Source organism: Dermacentor andersoni, chromosome 2 (assembly GCF_023375885.2).
Source record: "Dermacentor andersoni chromosome 2, qqDerAnde1_hic_scaffold, whole genome shotgun sequence".
NCBI lineage: Eukaryota > Metazoa > Arthropoda > Arachnida > Ixodida > Ixodidae > Dermacentor > Dermacentor andersoni.
In genome coordinates, this window is record NC_092815.1 from 145970334 (window position 1) to 145987885 (window position 17552).

At 46.0% G+C, this 17552-nt stretch overlaps 1 protein-coding gene across 1 annotated transcript; it reads left to right on the forward strand.

Moving 5' to 3' along the window:
* Positions 1–248: 248 nt before the first annotated feature.
* LOC129387510 (uncharacterized) lies at positions 249–13752 on the forward strand. The gene is made up of 4 exons (XM_055076479.2): positions 249–290; positions 3687–3836; positions 10140–10603; positions 12205–13752. Exons 1-4 carry the CDS (start codon positions 249–251, stop codon positions 12344–12346), a joined length of 798 nt encoding a protein of 265 aa, XP_054932454.1. The 3' UTR covers positions 12347–13752.
* The last annotated feature ends 3800 nt before the right edge of the window (positions 13753–17552 follow it).

The window sequence follows — 17552 nt, forward strand, 5'->3', positions numbered from 1 at the left end:
ACCTACCAAGTTAATGAAACGACCATGAGAGCACCAACACGTGTGTCTATTTTGGTACCTCCCAAGTTAACGAAACTGTCATGAGAGCGCCAACACGTATGCGAATTTTGGTACCTCCCAAGTTAACGAAATGAGCATGAAAGCACCAACACATATGCAAGTTTTGGTACCTACCAAGTTAACAAAACGACCATGAGAGCAACAGCACGTATGCTAATTTTGGTACCTACCAAGTTAACGAAACGACCATGAATGAACCAACACGTGTGCCAATTTTGGCACCTCCCAAGGTAATGAAACGACCATGAAAGCACCAACACTTATGCCAGCTTTGGTACCTACCAAGTTAACGAAACGACTATGAGAGCATCAACACGTATGCTAATTTTGGTACCTACCAAGTTAACGAAACGACCAGGAGAGCACCAAGACGTATGCCAATTTCGGTACCTACCAAGTTAACGAAATGACCATAAATGCACCAACACATATGCCAATTTTGGTACCTCCCAAGTTAACGAAACGACCATGAGAGCACCAACACGTATGCCAGTTTTGGCACCTACTAAGTTAACGAAGCGACCATGAGAGCACCAATAACATATGCCAATTTTGGTACCTCCCAAGTTAACGAACCAACCATGAGAGCACCGACACCTAGGCGGCTGCTCCACGACCTATATGACACACATGTCATGATATTCATGCCATCACCTCTCATTTACGTTCGTCATACACTCTTGTCATATTATGCCAATTGTAGTACATACCAATTAAACGAAACAACCACGAGAGCACCAACACATAGGCGGCCGTTTCATGACCTACATGACATATATCATGATATTCATGTCATGAGCGATCATTTACATTCGTCATATACTCTCGTCATACTATGCTAATTTTCGTACGTACCAAGTTGACGAAACGATCATGAGTACCAAGAGGTAGGCGGCTACATAGATACTGTTGAAGTGGCAAATGTTCGCCAAGAAATGCTTCGCATTTAAAAAATACTACTTGTGGTCAATGCTGCAATATACTTATAGGTAGGTTTATAATGTTCACACGAAATATCGCATACTGAATAAGGCTACACCTTAATAATTTCTGTTCTACAAGCAAGGCTAATCAATTAATATTATTGTTTGAGAACAACGTCAATATGTTCATAGAGAAAAATTTCCTTTTCATACATTGATTGATTGATTGATTGATTGATTGATTGATTGATTGATTGATTGATTGATTGATTGATTGATTGATTGATTGATTGATTGATTGATTGATTGTAACAAGTAAAGCCAAATACGAATACAAATGTGACCGAATCGACACGCACTGAACATGAAGCTTGTCGTCACTCCTCCGACTGTATCGATCCGCAGTTGCAAATTACGTTTGATATAACTGCACACCTTGTATCGAAGTCTCATTTTTGATAAAGGATGTTTTTACAAAGTAACTGGAATGGAAAGTATCTTACACTCTGCTTTGGTTAACACCTAACCATTGTAACGCTGTTCTTCCCCAGACGCGTCTTCAATGTGGCCTGGTGGCCCAAGGAAGCTCCCACATGCGAGACGCACACTTCTTCGCATTAAAACACGTACAACAGCACTGCAGCGCCACTTTTTCGCCGTGGGGCACATGTACAAACTCTATCTTCTAAACAAATAATGTCCCAACGTATCATTTTTGCGACACGGAATTTGACGCCTCAAAATTTCGATTTAGTCGCATGAAACAACCTATAGCCTATGACAGCGTTCTTGAAATCCTGGGGCGAGTTTTCAGTAGCAGATAGTTCAGCAAACCGGTTACCAGGTATTTACTCAACACTCTTTTTTCTCGATCGCCAGAAATAAAGGTCAACTAGTTGTTCTAGCTTCATTTTTTATGTGGTAATGTGCTTTTGCATTACAGGGTTAAGAGATACAGGGTTTCGCCTTCCGCGAGTGGCAACCCAGATTTCTATATTCAAGCACACGTGAACAGCAGAAATGCTTTCACTACACAACTGCTTCTCTCATGAGACTGAAGTCTGTTGCATTTGAGAAGGATAGAGATTCAGGGTGTGTGTTTTCGAAATTATTTTTACACAATACAGAACATTTTAATATCACTTGTTGCAGAAAGTGCAATTGTAGTCCATGAGCTGGATTACTGTAAACGACGGATATTACTCACGTAAAACTCTTGATTGGCTTGTTCTTTCATGCTTGAATGAGCAAAGGCAAGGCGCAAAAGACCAGGACTGAAGAAGGACACAAACGACAGGACCGGTGCCGGTCCTGTCATTTGTGTCCTTCTTCAGTCCTGGTCTTTTGGGCCTGGCCTTTACTCATTCAAGGATATCACACGCACAAGAAATCGAAATGCGTGTTCGAATCATTAACAGGAACTTGATAATTATGCTTTTCCTTCGGTACTTTATGACACATATTGCAATTCACGAATTGTAGCCTGCGAGTTTGCAAGGCATGCCTACTCGGAATGAAATGTAAGGATCGTACGGGTTTCGAGATGTGCGGCGCAAAAGCTCCAAGAGAAAATGTGCAATGTACCACTTACTTTTTTTTAACAAAGCTTCGTTTCCTGCATTGAAGCACAACATGAACGGGAACGACCACGCATTTCGTGGCACACTTCGATAAGGGATGTCTTGAATATGGCATCACCCTGAAAATCCATGCCCAGTGGTCTCACCGGCTGCAGTTCGTGAATTCCATCATATTGCACAAAGTAATTAATTAAAAGTTCATTAGACATGCTTTTAGTTAGATGAATATGCATTTCGGTTTATTGGCAGAGTAATGTCCGCCTCTTTGTGTAATCAAGCTCAATTACTAGATGTATGCTATCTGCGACAGGCGAGTTTAAAAATTCTGTATGGTCTAAGAAAATCATCCAGTATACTCACCGGCTATAGGAAACCGAATTTACATTTATGATATCAATGGCTTTTAAGAAAGTACTGTAAATTGGTAAGTTTCAGAAGCATTGAAGAACAAAGTTAGCAAATCCGTAACTCTGCGCCAAGAAAACAGGTATCGCAGTTCTGTAAACAGCGTCTGCGACATCCTCTCAAGCAGACATGATTTATAGCTACGTGATGCTACAGTGGTCACAAGCCTTACTAGTTGCATTTCATAGTAATGTACAATGAACCAATTTTGACTGCTTTCAATGTTTGAATAGCGAAATACGAAAACACCCGTGCACTTAGATTCAGGTGCAGGTTGAAGAATCCCAGGTGGTTCAAATTTCCGGAGTACCCCACTACGGTGTGCCTCGTAATCAAATCGTGCTTTTGGGATGTAAAACCCCATAATTTAATTAGTGTTTGAATAGGTGGACTTTGCTAGATCACTATATAACGAACTGTTGCGGAGTTACGGAGTTGTCAACTTGAAGTTTCAGTTTTCTAAACTTTTGCGCTTTTCATCAATTTCGTCAAAACATTTGATGGCCTAAGTCAGAAGTCTACTTCTGGCAGTCAGCCCACTTTAAGCTTTTCTTTGAAATCCGGCAAGCCTCATCAATATCGCGGAGGTGGTTGCCGAGAAAAACACTTTCTCCATTCCCTTGTATTTAGATAGGTGTTCCTGAGGTGAACTTCTCTTAAAAGAGCTGAGTGGGCTACAAAAAATAATCATTTTCTTGCACTACCCACGCTCTTGCAGGCACGCAGGATGCGCGTACACTGGCTGAGTGTGGCCCTGGTGCTGCACTGTTGGCTGCTCCTCATCCTGCTCCTGTCCACCTCTGCGGCGGACTCGACCACGCTGAACAGTGCTGGCCAGAGCATCCACGACATCAAGGGAGTACCACAGGTGAGAAGGATTACACTTGCCTCGTTGTCGCCGGATGAGAATCCTTGCGCGGTTACATTAAATTTCATACTTAGCAGGCAGCGCTGCAGCGGCCGCGCAAGTAGTGCGGTCATATGAGTATCACTGCGTGGGTTTCGCAGTGAAGTTGCTTTTGACCGGCTTCTGCGGCTTCATGCCACAGAAGCCGGTTAAAAGCATTACAGCTACAGCATGTGGGCCTACAGCATGTAATGCATGTGGTTCATGCATTACAGCTACAGCATGTGGGCCTAAATCTTGCGCCAATTCAATTATTATTTCTGCACGTTTGTTTTTCCAATACGCGCGTGCTAGGTTTTGTTCGCGAGGACAAGCGGTGTGCTTCGGCCGCTGCTTGCAGAAACGTGTCAATCCGCTCGTTCCATGGCAAATAGGTTCTGATCTGAGATGAATTTAACGTTAAAGTTACGTAACACTCTTAAGCAAAATTACACCCTTTGGGTCGTATCTTGCCAAGCAACCATAATCATCCTCTGTCTTGACCGCATTTCCTTTCTTTAACGCTGCGGGCCCGGTACTTCCAAGTCACGAACGGCATGCGCGTTATCAGCATGGCAGAGCGTTCTCGACACGTAAGTAACGAGCGCTGCGTTTTCAAGAAAGGAAGCGCAAGCAAGGCAGATAAAATTTAATTATGGGATATTATGTGCCAAAACCACTTTCTGATTATGAGGCCCGCCCTAGTGGAGGACTGCGGAAATTTTGATAACCTGCGGTTTTTTAACGTACACCTAAATCTAAGTAGACAGGTGTTTTCGCATTTCGTTCGCCCCCATCGAAATGTGGCCGCCATGGCCGGGATTCGATCCCTCGACCTCGTGCTCAGCAGCCCAATACCAAGCAACCAAGGCGGGTTGCAAGCAAGGCAGCTGATGATTATTGTTATGTGGCAAGGTGCGACCCAAAGGGCGTACATTTGTTTAAAAGTGTAGTATCTTGTGACGTAAAAAAATTCTGACAGAACCCATCGCATGATAAATGTTCGCGTCAATTCGATTAGCATGGAAGAAATTTCGCGATGCGGCATGTTGCCAACGCCGAAACGTGCATGCAACCAGGCTCATATCTCGTGCTTCACACTGCACACCCTACGCCATCTAGTGGCGCGACCGTGCATTCCACGCATTCCACGGGTCCGGTTCCGCCGTGCACCACGGAAATTTTAAATAGTTTTTTTTTTTCATTGAAAAGCGGCACATGCGCAGTGGCACATGCGCAGTGGCCAAAGTTGGCCCGAAGGGTGGTTCTGAGCCCTGCTTCCTAAACGCAGCAGTCCGATGCTCAAACCATTAGGCCGTGGACTACCCAGTGGCCCTAGTTTGAAGGAAAACGGTTAGATACACGGAGAGACAGGCAGTCAAACCTCGGAAGGTGCGTCAAGTATGCTAATAATGCTAATCGCATTAAACGTATGACGCCTAATGTTACATGGCGCGTGCTTATATTGTTCATGCATATGTGATGCACTATTAACGCGTGAGCATTCTTAAGTTACTTCGCACGCTTTCCCAGAATTATTATTCTATGTTGGTACGTTTGTATCTAACCATTTTCCCGCCTACCTGAGTCATTGGGTACTCAGCGGTCGAATGGCTAGAGCATCAGGTTGCTGTGCTGAGGTAACAGGGTTCGAAACCAACCATTGGACCAACTTGGGTCACTGAGTATGTGGCAATGTGTACATACGTGCCGTTCTTCGACGAACCTCTATCATGCTGGGTCACTGTAGACGCGAGGCTGGGTAGGTACCGTTGTTCGAAGAAACTTCTTGACGTCAACTTTAAGCACTGGGTATCTGCCACTCGATCTTTTGTGTTCTAAGGTGAACTTCTGTGAGGACGACTGGATTCACTGGGTATGTGCCAGTAGGTGTGCGGGGCGCATTTCAATGAATGTCTTTGACGCCAATTTCGATTACTAGGTGTGTGCTACTGAGAATGTGCCACTCTACAACGACGATAAAGATCCCTTCAGTTTCTCCGGTGCTGAGCGTAATCGAACCCACGTCACAAGGGTTCTTTAAGGACAGCAACGCGACACATCAGCAGACTGTGCGACAAATGAACGGAGTGTAAGCCACTCCTAAATAAACCTCTCGCCAACTTGTGTCACTGAATGTGCGCCACCGAGTCTGCGGCAGGCGAGGGAACAATTCTCAGCGTTTGCAGGCACCGGCGCTCCACGCTTCTCGTCTCGGAGGCAACGCGCAGACTTCTCGGCAGTGCCACTAGACGGCGCAGCGTGCCCAGAAAGCACCGCCAGAGGAGCCTGGTTGTCGCATGTCGCGCTTCTCAGCTTTCGAATGCACCGCCGCGCCATAGATTGCGTAGTCCACGCACAGGCTACGCAGCGGCGACGCTCGATGGCACTGAGTGTCCACCGAGTGTTCTGCCGTACACGCCTCGTACATAACTCGTTTCGACAGAGCCAATATGCTGTGTCGCTGCATTAATTCAATGCTAACGAGTTACCGTCGACAGTCATCGATAGGTAGGTTCTGCCGTAATGTTTTTTTTTTTTTTTTTTGGGGGGGGGGGGGGGCGCCTGGATGCTGAGTGAAATAAGTCTCTTTAGTATTCGTAGCGTTACCTGTTATGTATGAAACGGATCAGGCGTGAGCAATTCACGAGCTGCAGTGATCGACTGAGAATTCATGCTCGTTCAAATCAAGAACCTAATGGAACCGTTCCCAGGACGTTCGTATGTAAGAGTCAGCGGTTCAGCGCTGAACAGCCCATTCTTACGTACGAGTGGCCTGAAAATGGTTCCATTATGTTTCTTGAATTGAGGTTGCCTTTTTTGGGCTAACACGTGTGCTGGAAGGATGAGCCTCGCACTAAAGAAAGCGTTGCCTTTTGCGCCAGCCCACAGTAAGTTGGTCAAGCGCGGCACTGTTCAGACATGTTTTGAACAACGCTATGATTAAGTACTGTCGCCACTAAATACAGAAGATCTTCTGCTCGCAAGTTGCTCGATTGAAAGCAGCTGGCCATCCCCACCACCTCATCGTTTCTGTTTCAGAGAGGCTGTGCAAGAAGTGGCAAAATTGTGATATTCGTTCTGATACACGAGCTACTGTTCGCAGGAAGATAGCGGTAATGCCCTACATTCATGCAATCTCGCACAAACTCAAGTAGGTAGGTCAAAGGTAGGTTTCTGTTGTCTTTTCCGCGCCCGACAAATTATCTCAACGCGCGCGGTCGCGCGTCCGTAGCTTGAGAGTACATGCCTCGCGCCGACAATATTTTGTGGCCGTACATGGTATCTCTGCCATGTGGTACAGTATACATTACGTATCGTTAGATCAGTGCAATCCCTTCTATGTTGTTTTTTCTGAGTGGATGGCACGCAGTTGGTCTACAGTATGGCACTAGACTAGCGACGTTTCCATGGCGGCAACTCTTTTTCGTCTGTGTCTGTCCGCTACCGGCTACTAGCATTGCCCTTTCTGCTACGTCTAGTGCATGGTGACGAATGCACCCCGCCCCCCAAGCTCTCGCTTCTTCTTGGGCGCTCATCGTCATCAGCAGCTCCCCTGTGGGGATCTCAACAGGGGTCCCCAGTCATTAAATCTCCCGCGATTCTACGAAACGGCTGTGTCAAACTGGGCCGGTCCGGGAGATGGTAATCCGTGGTTTATTGTTTCTCACTGGGTCGCATCATGTAGGTCTCCGCGGTCGGGTGAACACGTGGATAGGAACGGGTGCGTAAGGCAGCGCATACGAAAACCCTCGTTGTGGGAGTGTGTGGCATTAGTTCCTATGCCATGGCACCAAAGCGAATTCTCAATGCCAAGGAGAGCCGTCTTCTCAGGCAGGAACTTATTCGCTATATTGCAAAGCATGGTCCAGGAACCGAACGCACGTTGCTACAAAGCTGTACGGCACGGAACTTCTGCGATGACCCACCAGTTTAATACGCCAAGGCAGCACTTACAGGCGCGCCATCCAAACCAACATCTCTCCTCACAGAACACTCTCCGCGCTACACACAAGGCAGCAAAGGGCGCCCCCGATGTAAGCACTGTGTAGACTACGCAGACAATCCCCACACCCTTTGCGACTTCCCCCATGTCAAATGAACACTCACCCAATCCTTTGCATCTATCCCATTTTAAAACGCCCCCGATCCGCGGTGAACTAGCTCAATTCACTGCCACCATTACTAAAGCTCTACAAGGAAACTCTGGCGTGGTATGGCAGTGTGGTTCTGGGCACTTCACGCCGGACCAGACGTATGAGATCATTTTCGAATGCGCAAGCATTCTTGGCGAATACCGCAGCACCATCACGCGAAAAGTATAATTCCTTGTACCTGCATAAAAATGCGTAATTCGCAGACATTATTCATTATAATAGTTTAAATGTAGATGGATGGTAGCTTTATAAGCGATAAGGAACATTCTAAACAAAAAAGAGAGTACTCATAGGGATACATATGACTCCTTAGAAAATACATGGGGAGGCTTATAGGAGCGGTAGGCCAACTGAAATTTTTGGGTGGGTAGACTTGAAATCTGGAGGTGACGCAACTGAAATTTAGGGGCGGGCCAACTTGAAATATTCGGGTGGGCCAATTTGAAATGTGAAGTGGGCAAACTGAAATTTGGGAGCAGGCCAACTTAAATTAGGGGGTGGGCTAACTTAAATTTTCTGGGGTTGGCCAACTTGAAATTTCAATGTGGGCCAACTGCAATTTGAGGGTTGGCGTTGGTCCAACTTGAAATTTGGGAGTGGGCCAACTTCTATTTTGGGGGTGTGTCACTTTGATATTTGGAGATGGGCAAACTTAGATTTGCGCATGGGCCGACTTGAAATTTGGGGGTCGGCCAAGTTGCAATTTGGGATATGCTCACGCATACTTAGACAACTACAGTGGAGTTTCTGCATTCTTTTCCGTGTGATAACACAGTTCAATCGTTCAAGCTGTACGATCTTTGGCGGTGCTGAGCTAGCAGTCCCGCATCGCTGTTTCTTTCTGTCTTTCGCTCTCTCTTCTGTGATGGAAGGGGAACATACACAGCTCCTTGTACATAGTTTGAAATGAAATAAAGCTTCACGCACTATGTGTGACTTCGCATAGTATTGAATACAAATGTTTTCACAAAATACGCTGGATTGCTGTTTCTTTATTCTTCTCGCTTCCGAATATCCCCTACAGACACAATATAACACCTTTTCTAAAACTATTTTCTTGATTCTTGCTGTTTATCTTCTCGTTTTAAGGCGAATAACTTATGTGGCTAATGGGCGAAAGAGTCTGTTGTCCGGCGTTAACAAAAAAATGGATCACCCGGCATTTATGTTTCGTTATATTTTTTATGCCAATATATCATAATGTCACGTTGAATGATGCCCCCCCCCATACTTATGTAATGCCATGTGTCCCCTTAGTGTTAGAATAATTGAAATGAAGTGGCTATTATTACCTGCTCGCAGGCCTATTTGTTCATTTGGAACCCCTCATTGCCAGACTGCGTCGCCAATCCGGCCCATGTTCTTGCCTCATCCTTATGATAATTATGGATTCAAGACTTTGGCTTACGCTCTTCCATGACAGTTCATATATATATATATATATATATATATATATATATATATATATATATATATATATATATATATATATATATATATATAAACTAACAAGAACTAACACATGCAGCTTTAGGCCATGTATCAAAAATGTTTCACTTCTCATGTTCTTTGATTGGGCTGCTTTTCCCTCGTTTAAGTATTTTCTGCATTTTCGGAATGGCAATTATAGTATGTTATAATCCCATATTCTGTTCATTTTTGTATTGTATGCACGTTACCATGATGTGGCCTGGTTTATAGGGGAGATTGGGCTAGTGGAGGCTTTTGTTACTTGAATTTTAATCGCGCTATACAAGAGGCACAAGCAAATAAATAGAGGACAGGAGAGAATGCTGTGTCCTGTCTGCTTTTTTTTTGTGCATCTTGCGCAGCATGGTTATAAGTATGAACCAACTAGTCCGCAAGATAGTGTTACTGCTTCTTTTACGCAGCTTTTTTTCTCGCCATCCTCAGCACTTATATACAATGTTTGTCAAAGATATACACTCTGCATCGTCTGTCAAGACCAGGCTGACTACAGGGTTTTTCAGGGAGTCACCAACCCCCTCTATCGAGTGCCAGTTGCGCCACGAGAACCGCGCCACAAAGCCGAACGACATGTTTGGTGCAGGCGCGCAGTAACCCGTATAATTTTCACAAAGGCTGTGCCTAAGTGTATTTTTTTGAGCTGAAATGGAATGCCCTGCTCCAACGGCCCGCATATACGGCGCAGGTGACCAAGAAGGGTAACCCGCTGCTGATGCTGATGGAGCCAGCCCTGCCGGCGCTCAAGTACATGCTCCCGTTGGTGGCATTGCTGGCCCTGCCCGAACTGCTGAGCTCGGCCCTGTCGAGCCTCAGGGGCATGGCGGCGCTGAACGCCGGCGCGTACACGGTGCAGGCCCGGCGCAGGGGCCGCAGGGGCGTCATGGACGGAGGCCCGGCCCGAGGAGGCCGCGCGGCGCCCGGCGGCGTCGACTTCATGGAGGGCGCCCAGCAGATGATGACCCTGCTGGCTCGGTTGGACGAGGCCGTGCAGCGGTACGGCCAGCAGGAGGCCGCCTGCCAGCTGAAGGCCATGTGCGAGTTCCACCGCTCCGCGATGAGTCCCGAGGCGGGCACCGTGGCCAAGAACATCATCTCTATGCTCAAGTGAGTGGAGCGCGCGCCCACCAGTGCGACGGTCATTGTGCGAGAGGCATTCGTTAACGGAGGCTGGAGATGTTGCCCGCCTGGCCCCATGCCTGGCATGCTACTGCGGATGAAACTGGTGAGGTGACTCACTCATACTCAGAACACACACACAAATGTAACAAGCACAAGCATACACGGCAAGACGCATTTAGAGCGTGTGGTTCAGGCCAGTGTACCGCAGATTGATTAATGGCGGCCTGGTTGCGTGCAAAGCAGTAACAACGCTGCTCCAGTGTCCAAGAAAATGTTGCAGCTGCAAAAAGCATTAGAATTTGAGGCGAATTTTCTTAGACAAGCTTTCAATGGAATTTTTCTTGTTAGGTTAGTGCAGAAAGTTTGGCTACAGCTGGAAGTAGATTAGTTTTCTATTTATCTTGCACTATTTGAAAATAATGGTAGCAAACAAAATAACTAAAGTGCCGTAATTTGTATCTTTAATTTGTACCATACATTACTCAAAAACAACAAAGTTCTAACTGTAGCCGAATTCAACGCTCCTAAAGGTCTAGATACTAGACATGATTTCAATCCAGCGCCTTTAACAACGACATGGAAGGAAATAGGACAGATGAACGCACCGGGTGATTGTCAATGAAAGCGGCTTTCGACAGGTGACATTTTCTAATTTTCTAACAACAACCACTTCACGTTGTCCCTTTTGTCAAGTCACGTGTTTTGCTTGCGGTAACTTCCCAAAATCATGAATCACCAAATGGTCTACACCCACACTCTGCTGTGTGACATTTTCTATATTTTTGCTTGGGCTAATCCTAGAGATATCTTTAGAATGTCGCTCTAGTGTTTTTATGCCCTGGTATTTTCTTTTGCTTTCTCAAAATGAAAAGCACTGTGTATATTTAATATTCTCGGGAAGTGTTAGTCGTGCCGGGTTCCTGTCGGAATTTGCCTCGCCCATGCCACACCATAGGCGAAATTGCACTGCTAGCAAATTACAGCACATGGAACGTTTTCCTATCCACTCTCCGGCGTGCCCAGCATCTTTCAGAAACTAAAGCAAGGAGTGTGTCACCTAGCACCTTAAAATACGGTGCCTCTTTAGACACACTATGCATCTGCTGTTTTGCCTGCGGCCAGTTTATTTTTCTTCAGCTCTAGTAGCAACTGATCGCGCTCTCTCTACGAAAGAGTCGACAGTCTTGAAGATAGCGCGCAATGCCTGCCGCAGAAAGAAGCATAGGCATTGGCACCAGGCTACTCCCGATAATGTGCATACTAATGGAACTTTTTCGTAGTCAGCCCCTATGTGAGCAATGCTCATGCGGAAGCGGCATCATTAAGTGCCACGCAGCTTTTGCCAATAGAAGGCGTTCTTAACCGCAGCAATGTGGCCGGTCGCCGTTCGTTACATCAGAATATCGCCATGTTCGTGGTATGATGTTCTTAAACATAGTAGCCAGAGGGAAAGTTGATGCGTAGTTAATCACCATTCTTGTGTTGGTCAAAAAAAAAAAAAGATGCGATAACTGGAAGCGAGCTCGTTCTGTTACCGGCGCTTCTTCGCGTCATCTAACATCCACGGTGTGCCTATTACTACGCAGAGCGGACGGCAGGGTGGAACGGTCAGCGATGCCCGAGGACCAGAAGGCCGCACTGCAAGACTTCCTCAAGGCTGCCCAGAACGGACTGCACCAGCGGAACTGCACGCGCATCTACCGCGACTGCCACGAGACCACAACCTAACTAGGATCGCTATAGCTAATTAATCCGCGTATCGTCCTTTCCGTATTATGTTGAGTTTCGCACCGACGACGCTGCGAGACCAGCAAGCGCTCTTGCCTAAGGGAATTGTGAAGGTTCGGGTCAAGGCGTGCGCGTGTTCTGTGCACTGAAGACGGAGGGCTCCAACTGAAAGTGACAGTTGTTTTGTGCACTCCACGACGGTGTTTCCAGAAGGTGCCAGCTATACTCGCCTCTGTCGGCACCATGGAGCCTGGCGTGTGACATGTGTTCGCTTTCGCTGTGACAGCGGAAAAAATGAGTGGAGGGTGGCTGGTGTTGATCACACGGGGAAAAGCTTCCACATCGGGACAAGATCGACAGGAGCACAAGCTCGACGTTTTAATAGCGCGATAGCAGTTCCGTACCGGCCCAGTCATTTGCTGATCGCTCCTCGCACAGGCTGTGACACTGCAGAATCAAGACGCTATGTCCAACGCGCTTTCATCATTCCTGATAGCACGGGCAATAACTAGTGCCGTTTACATTCTGACAAAACAGAAACGCTGCCAACTCATTCTGTGGGAGTGACTGCTTGTCGCGTGCTCAAACTCCCTTATGAGCGCTCTCGTTATCACAAATGAAACAAATTCAGTTTGTTTAGCAACAGACCGAACGTACTCCATTGTCGAGAACAAGAATTTGCGAAAACGGAGTTGAGGATGGCACAAGCAGCTACTCCCGCAAATGCGCTAACTGCATTCCCTTACTTCTCAGTGTGCATAATTTCTCACGACGGGAACGACAGCTGGACGACAGCGCCGTCGGCATACGAGTTTGTCCGTGCTATCATCGTCCTGCCTTGTGCAAAGTTACGCAATGCTGTCCACTGATTATCGAGTGCTAATAACCCCTCACATTGCTCTTAGTTAATGTAATTTCAGGTTTGTGATAACATGCACTCCGAGCCTCCTATGAGCAGGCATTTATACGAAAGAGTCGTGTTTGAGATCGATGGCACATGGCCGCGCATCTCGGTAGCTGAGATGTCAGATGCGATCAGTCGAATACGGCTGAACTGCAAGACGCTAAGCTAGCACGATCATAGCAGTTTTAGTAACCGGACGAGCGCGCTGAGACAGTTCGAAGGGTATGTCCTTTCAATCTTGTCCCGTATGTACTACCTCCCATAGTATTTCATAATGTGTCATGTCAGCGTGTGGAAGTTCTCGTGCGCCATTCTTTGTTATGCACGCGTCTGTGTGCCTCCCCGCAGACCAACATGTCTTTTTTTTTTTAAGAGAGGAATATGGCTGCTTTCTGCAATGGCTAGCAGCTCCACCGACCTTCGACTTTTCTACAGCTCGTAATTATTAGCGTATGTTCACGCGGTATACTCGACAGGTGGATAGCTTTGTTGTGTTTTTTTTTTTTTTGGGGGGGGGGGGGGGAGGTGAGATGAGCGCACGCACATTTCTGCAGGTAACCGTAATCACTGGCGTCTTATTTTTGTGACGTTCTATGCTTAAAGTCAAACGTACACACCAAACAGCGCTAGACGTGACACAGCGCAGTGTCACGTCTCCCTTTCGTCCTTGTCCTTTTCACGCGCTATAATCCTCTCGATGTCTTACCAACCAGCCCAAATCACTGCTAGAAGTGAACAGTACTCGAAAATATAAAGAAGATCTACTTTTTCATATGCATTAACGTTGCATATTGGCCTCGTTTCGAGCTCTCTTGGCGGTGACTTCCCGCCACTGCCGATACTCGGCGTACCCACTGATATCCCCCAGCAGCTGTCCTGGCCTCTTTAAGCAGAATTGGACATGTTTTAAAACCGGGCAACATGCTGCTTTGAGAAGTCGCTCAACAGAAACAGACGACGATCATTGCTAAAGCTCAAATGCTTCACGCATCTTGGTATCCCTTAATTTCACGATCCCACATACGCCTTTTTTTTTCTCGCAATGCAAATTAGGGCACGTGCTGGACACGACATTGGACCTATGCGCATGCACAACAAATCGCTCAGTCATTGGGCACTGGCATCCCTTTATTTCTAAACTTACCCTGGTTTGTATATCTCGTCCAACTCGCCTTGCCGGTCACCGCTAATATGCCTTCCAAGGAGCTTTCTGATGAACCTTTGACAAATTTCGCCCCAAATAGGTCGCGAGAAATGTATATTGCAGTGTTTGAACTATGCTCAAAGGGCTTAGCGTCATTTGATTCCGAACATCTGTGCGCTCGACGTGTTTGCTTTTCTTGTCACGTTTTCGGAGCATACTGTACCTCATTGAATTTCCGTGCTGCTGAAGACAGTGTACCCCCAGACACAGTCTCACTGCTATAATTTTAGCGCTTTAGCAGGAAGTATATAAATCAATCCCTATATGCCATGTAAAGCCTTGCTGATGATAAACAATTCAAATATTCAAGAGGCCTATGACCTAAGCGCAAGCAAAATCTCTGCAGAGGTGTGTCGGTTTCAGAAAACACTTTCTCCTGATAGCCATAAACTTTCCCCAAAGCACTAGTGTTTCTTGGGCGAACGTAATCCAGTGGGTTTTACGCCGGCTTCCTTGAATTTACGAGCCATGCGAAGTGTGTTACCGTATATACAGTGAAAAGCATTTTAAAGAACTGCTATTTTTCAAATCAGCACTTCGAAGTTATTTTGCGTAAGTTCTTTGTCGTTCTGACAGCTTCCTCTTGAGGGCTGGATCCCCATGAGCATTACTTTTTTGTTTTGTTTTGTTTTTTCAAAGAAAGGAGTGTACAGCACGTGGACAAAGAGGCAGAGAAAAGAACAACGCAAGTGCTGCATCTCTCAGTCCGTTTCTATGAGCCTTGGTCGACGTCTTTTCGAGCGGCTTGCTCCATTCCAGCCATAAATATGTACCAACTTACGCAACTTTCCATGCTCTTTAACAAAGCTAAAGCGGAAGTGCTGCAACAGTGTCAGAACAGAAAGAAGTAACCCCGCAACGCGAATTCAAGGGCCGCTGCCAAAACTAAAGCGCAGGAAAATCGCAATTAAGTGCTTATATATCGCACAGAACTGCAATGTCAACACGCCAGGTTCGATAAATAATATAAAACAGCAGTGAAAAAACACTGGCGACACAAGACAGTCTTCGCTCATTCAACCACATACCGGATTCTCAAGAGATGCGTTCGCAGCTCTTTAAAAATAGGGAAGGTGCTATGATTAGATTACTTTCTCTTGATTGTTTTTACCATTGAGTCATGCATTTGAAAATGTTCCTAACATAATAGTAATTAAACAGGTAATTATGCAAGTTATAATAATTAATTATTTACCCAAAAGAACCGCGCAATTGATATCAATGGAGCACTTGAACGGTGCCACGCGAGGGCTGCATAACCGTTTCCAGAAATGCAAGAATCAGACACTGCTAATTTTTTTACAGCGAAATAAATTCCAGCCGATTTCACGCAGACACGGGTAGCCTAAGAGCGCTACTGCCACGGCCTTAGCAGACGCCCATGGACGACGTGCCTCCTTGCGTCTGATCGTCGGACGAGCACGAAGCCACCGAGATCGCGTCTGGACGAGGGCGCTCGCTTGCTGCTCGCGCAACTGTGAGGCGCAAGCAGCCACATCGATCACGTGCGTCTATTATGGACGGGAAAACTGCGCTCTTCGGAAAGTTCAGTTTCGCTCTGCTGCGCGAAATTGGCCGGAATTTGTTACGGTGTGAAAATTAGCGTCGTCATTTCTTTTTATTTCTAGAAACGGTTATAAGCCCGTCGGACGGCATGCTTCGCGACTTCCGTTGCGATCAATTTCGTAGCTTTTTTAGGTAAAAAAAGTTAATTATCCTAACTTGCGTAATTAAGTGCCAATTGCTACGCCTAGTCATCTTCAAATGTATGACTTTGTGGTAAAAGCAATCGAGAGAAACGTCACATTATTATGTCATATTCCCTATTTTTGGGGAATTTCGAAAGTATATCGCGAAAATACACGGCGCAAACTGTTGCGCTTAAGGTGTCCCAACAACAGTTAGAAACGAATTCTAATAGGTACTTGTCTATTGTATCAGCGACGAAAGGTATCCGAAAACAAACCCAGTGACTAAGCAAAAAACGAGCATTGGCAGTTTACCATCAGAGGTCCCGAAATTGAAAAAAGGAAGTACTACAGTATTGAATCTGACTTCACTGCTTAGGAGGTAATGACAAATAATTCACGGAGCGAGTAAAAGCAATGGAAGTGAGTACGGCTCTCCAGGGAGTGTCTGGAACTTGACCAACTTTCTGCGTCGTCACTCAGAGAATTAAGTTTGAAGCCTTCGCAGGCATGGCGTGCCACGTCTCGAGTATTACGTTCATTCTAAATGTTTTTCCTCTCTTTGTTCTTCGTAGGCCTACAGTTCTGTGAGGGAAGCCTACTACCGCGATCACGCTGTAGAAAAATAACCAATTTGAATATTGATGTTAGTACCGCCGAGTTTCATGTGGCAACGCCGTTCTATTCGGCTTGTTTAGGCAACTAGCGTGAGGACACTTTTTAGTTCAAGCTTTTTGCTTCAGTGACAAAACGACTACGTCGAAGAATATGTCGCTAAGTGTGATTTCACCTAGAACGCCATAACAACACGCGAATGAGATTAAATTCATCGTGGCGCAGAGGCGTTTGCACGCAACTATTCATCACCATTTACACCTGGCATATCTAGTGCTTCCGTCACTCTCGTTTCGCTTAGAGCTCTGTGTCAGCATTTCCCTTACAAATGACGACATGGGAAATTTTCGTACGGCATCGCGACAGTGGATGGGCACTTCTGATTTCTTTTGCACGGAACAGATGTATAGTGCGCTCAAGGTATTATGCGACACCAAAGAAGCCATCTGACTTCCATGAGAAATTTCAGTTCCAGCAGGCAAGTGATTTAGCTGGAAGAACAGCTTATAACGGCCTCCCTTATATATGCAACGATCAAGGCATGTCATATCGCCTATCCTTTCGAGATCCACCATCACACGCCTAGATAGCAACGCGAAAAAAATCATGGCTCTTTGTCATCTGCCATTTTTGTTTACATTTTCTTTTTTTCGAGTAACTTGTTGTCCGGGTCATTCTTCGAGGCGAGGCTAACGAGGTACTGTGACACGTGACACTTGAGGCTGTGCGAAATACGAAAACTAAAAGACATCAGCCAACGAAATCATTAACCTGAAAAAAAAAGTGTCGTGATTG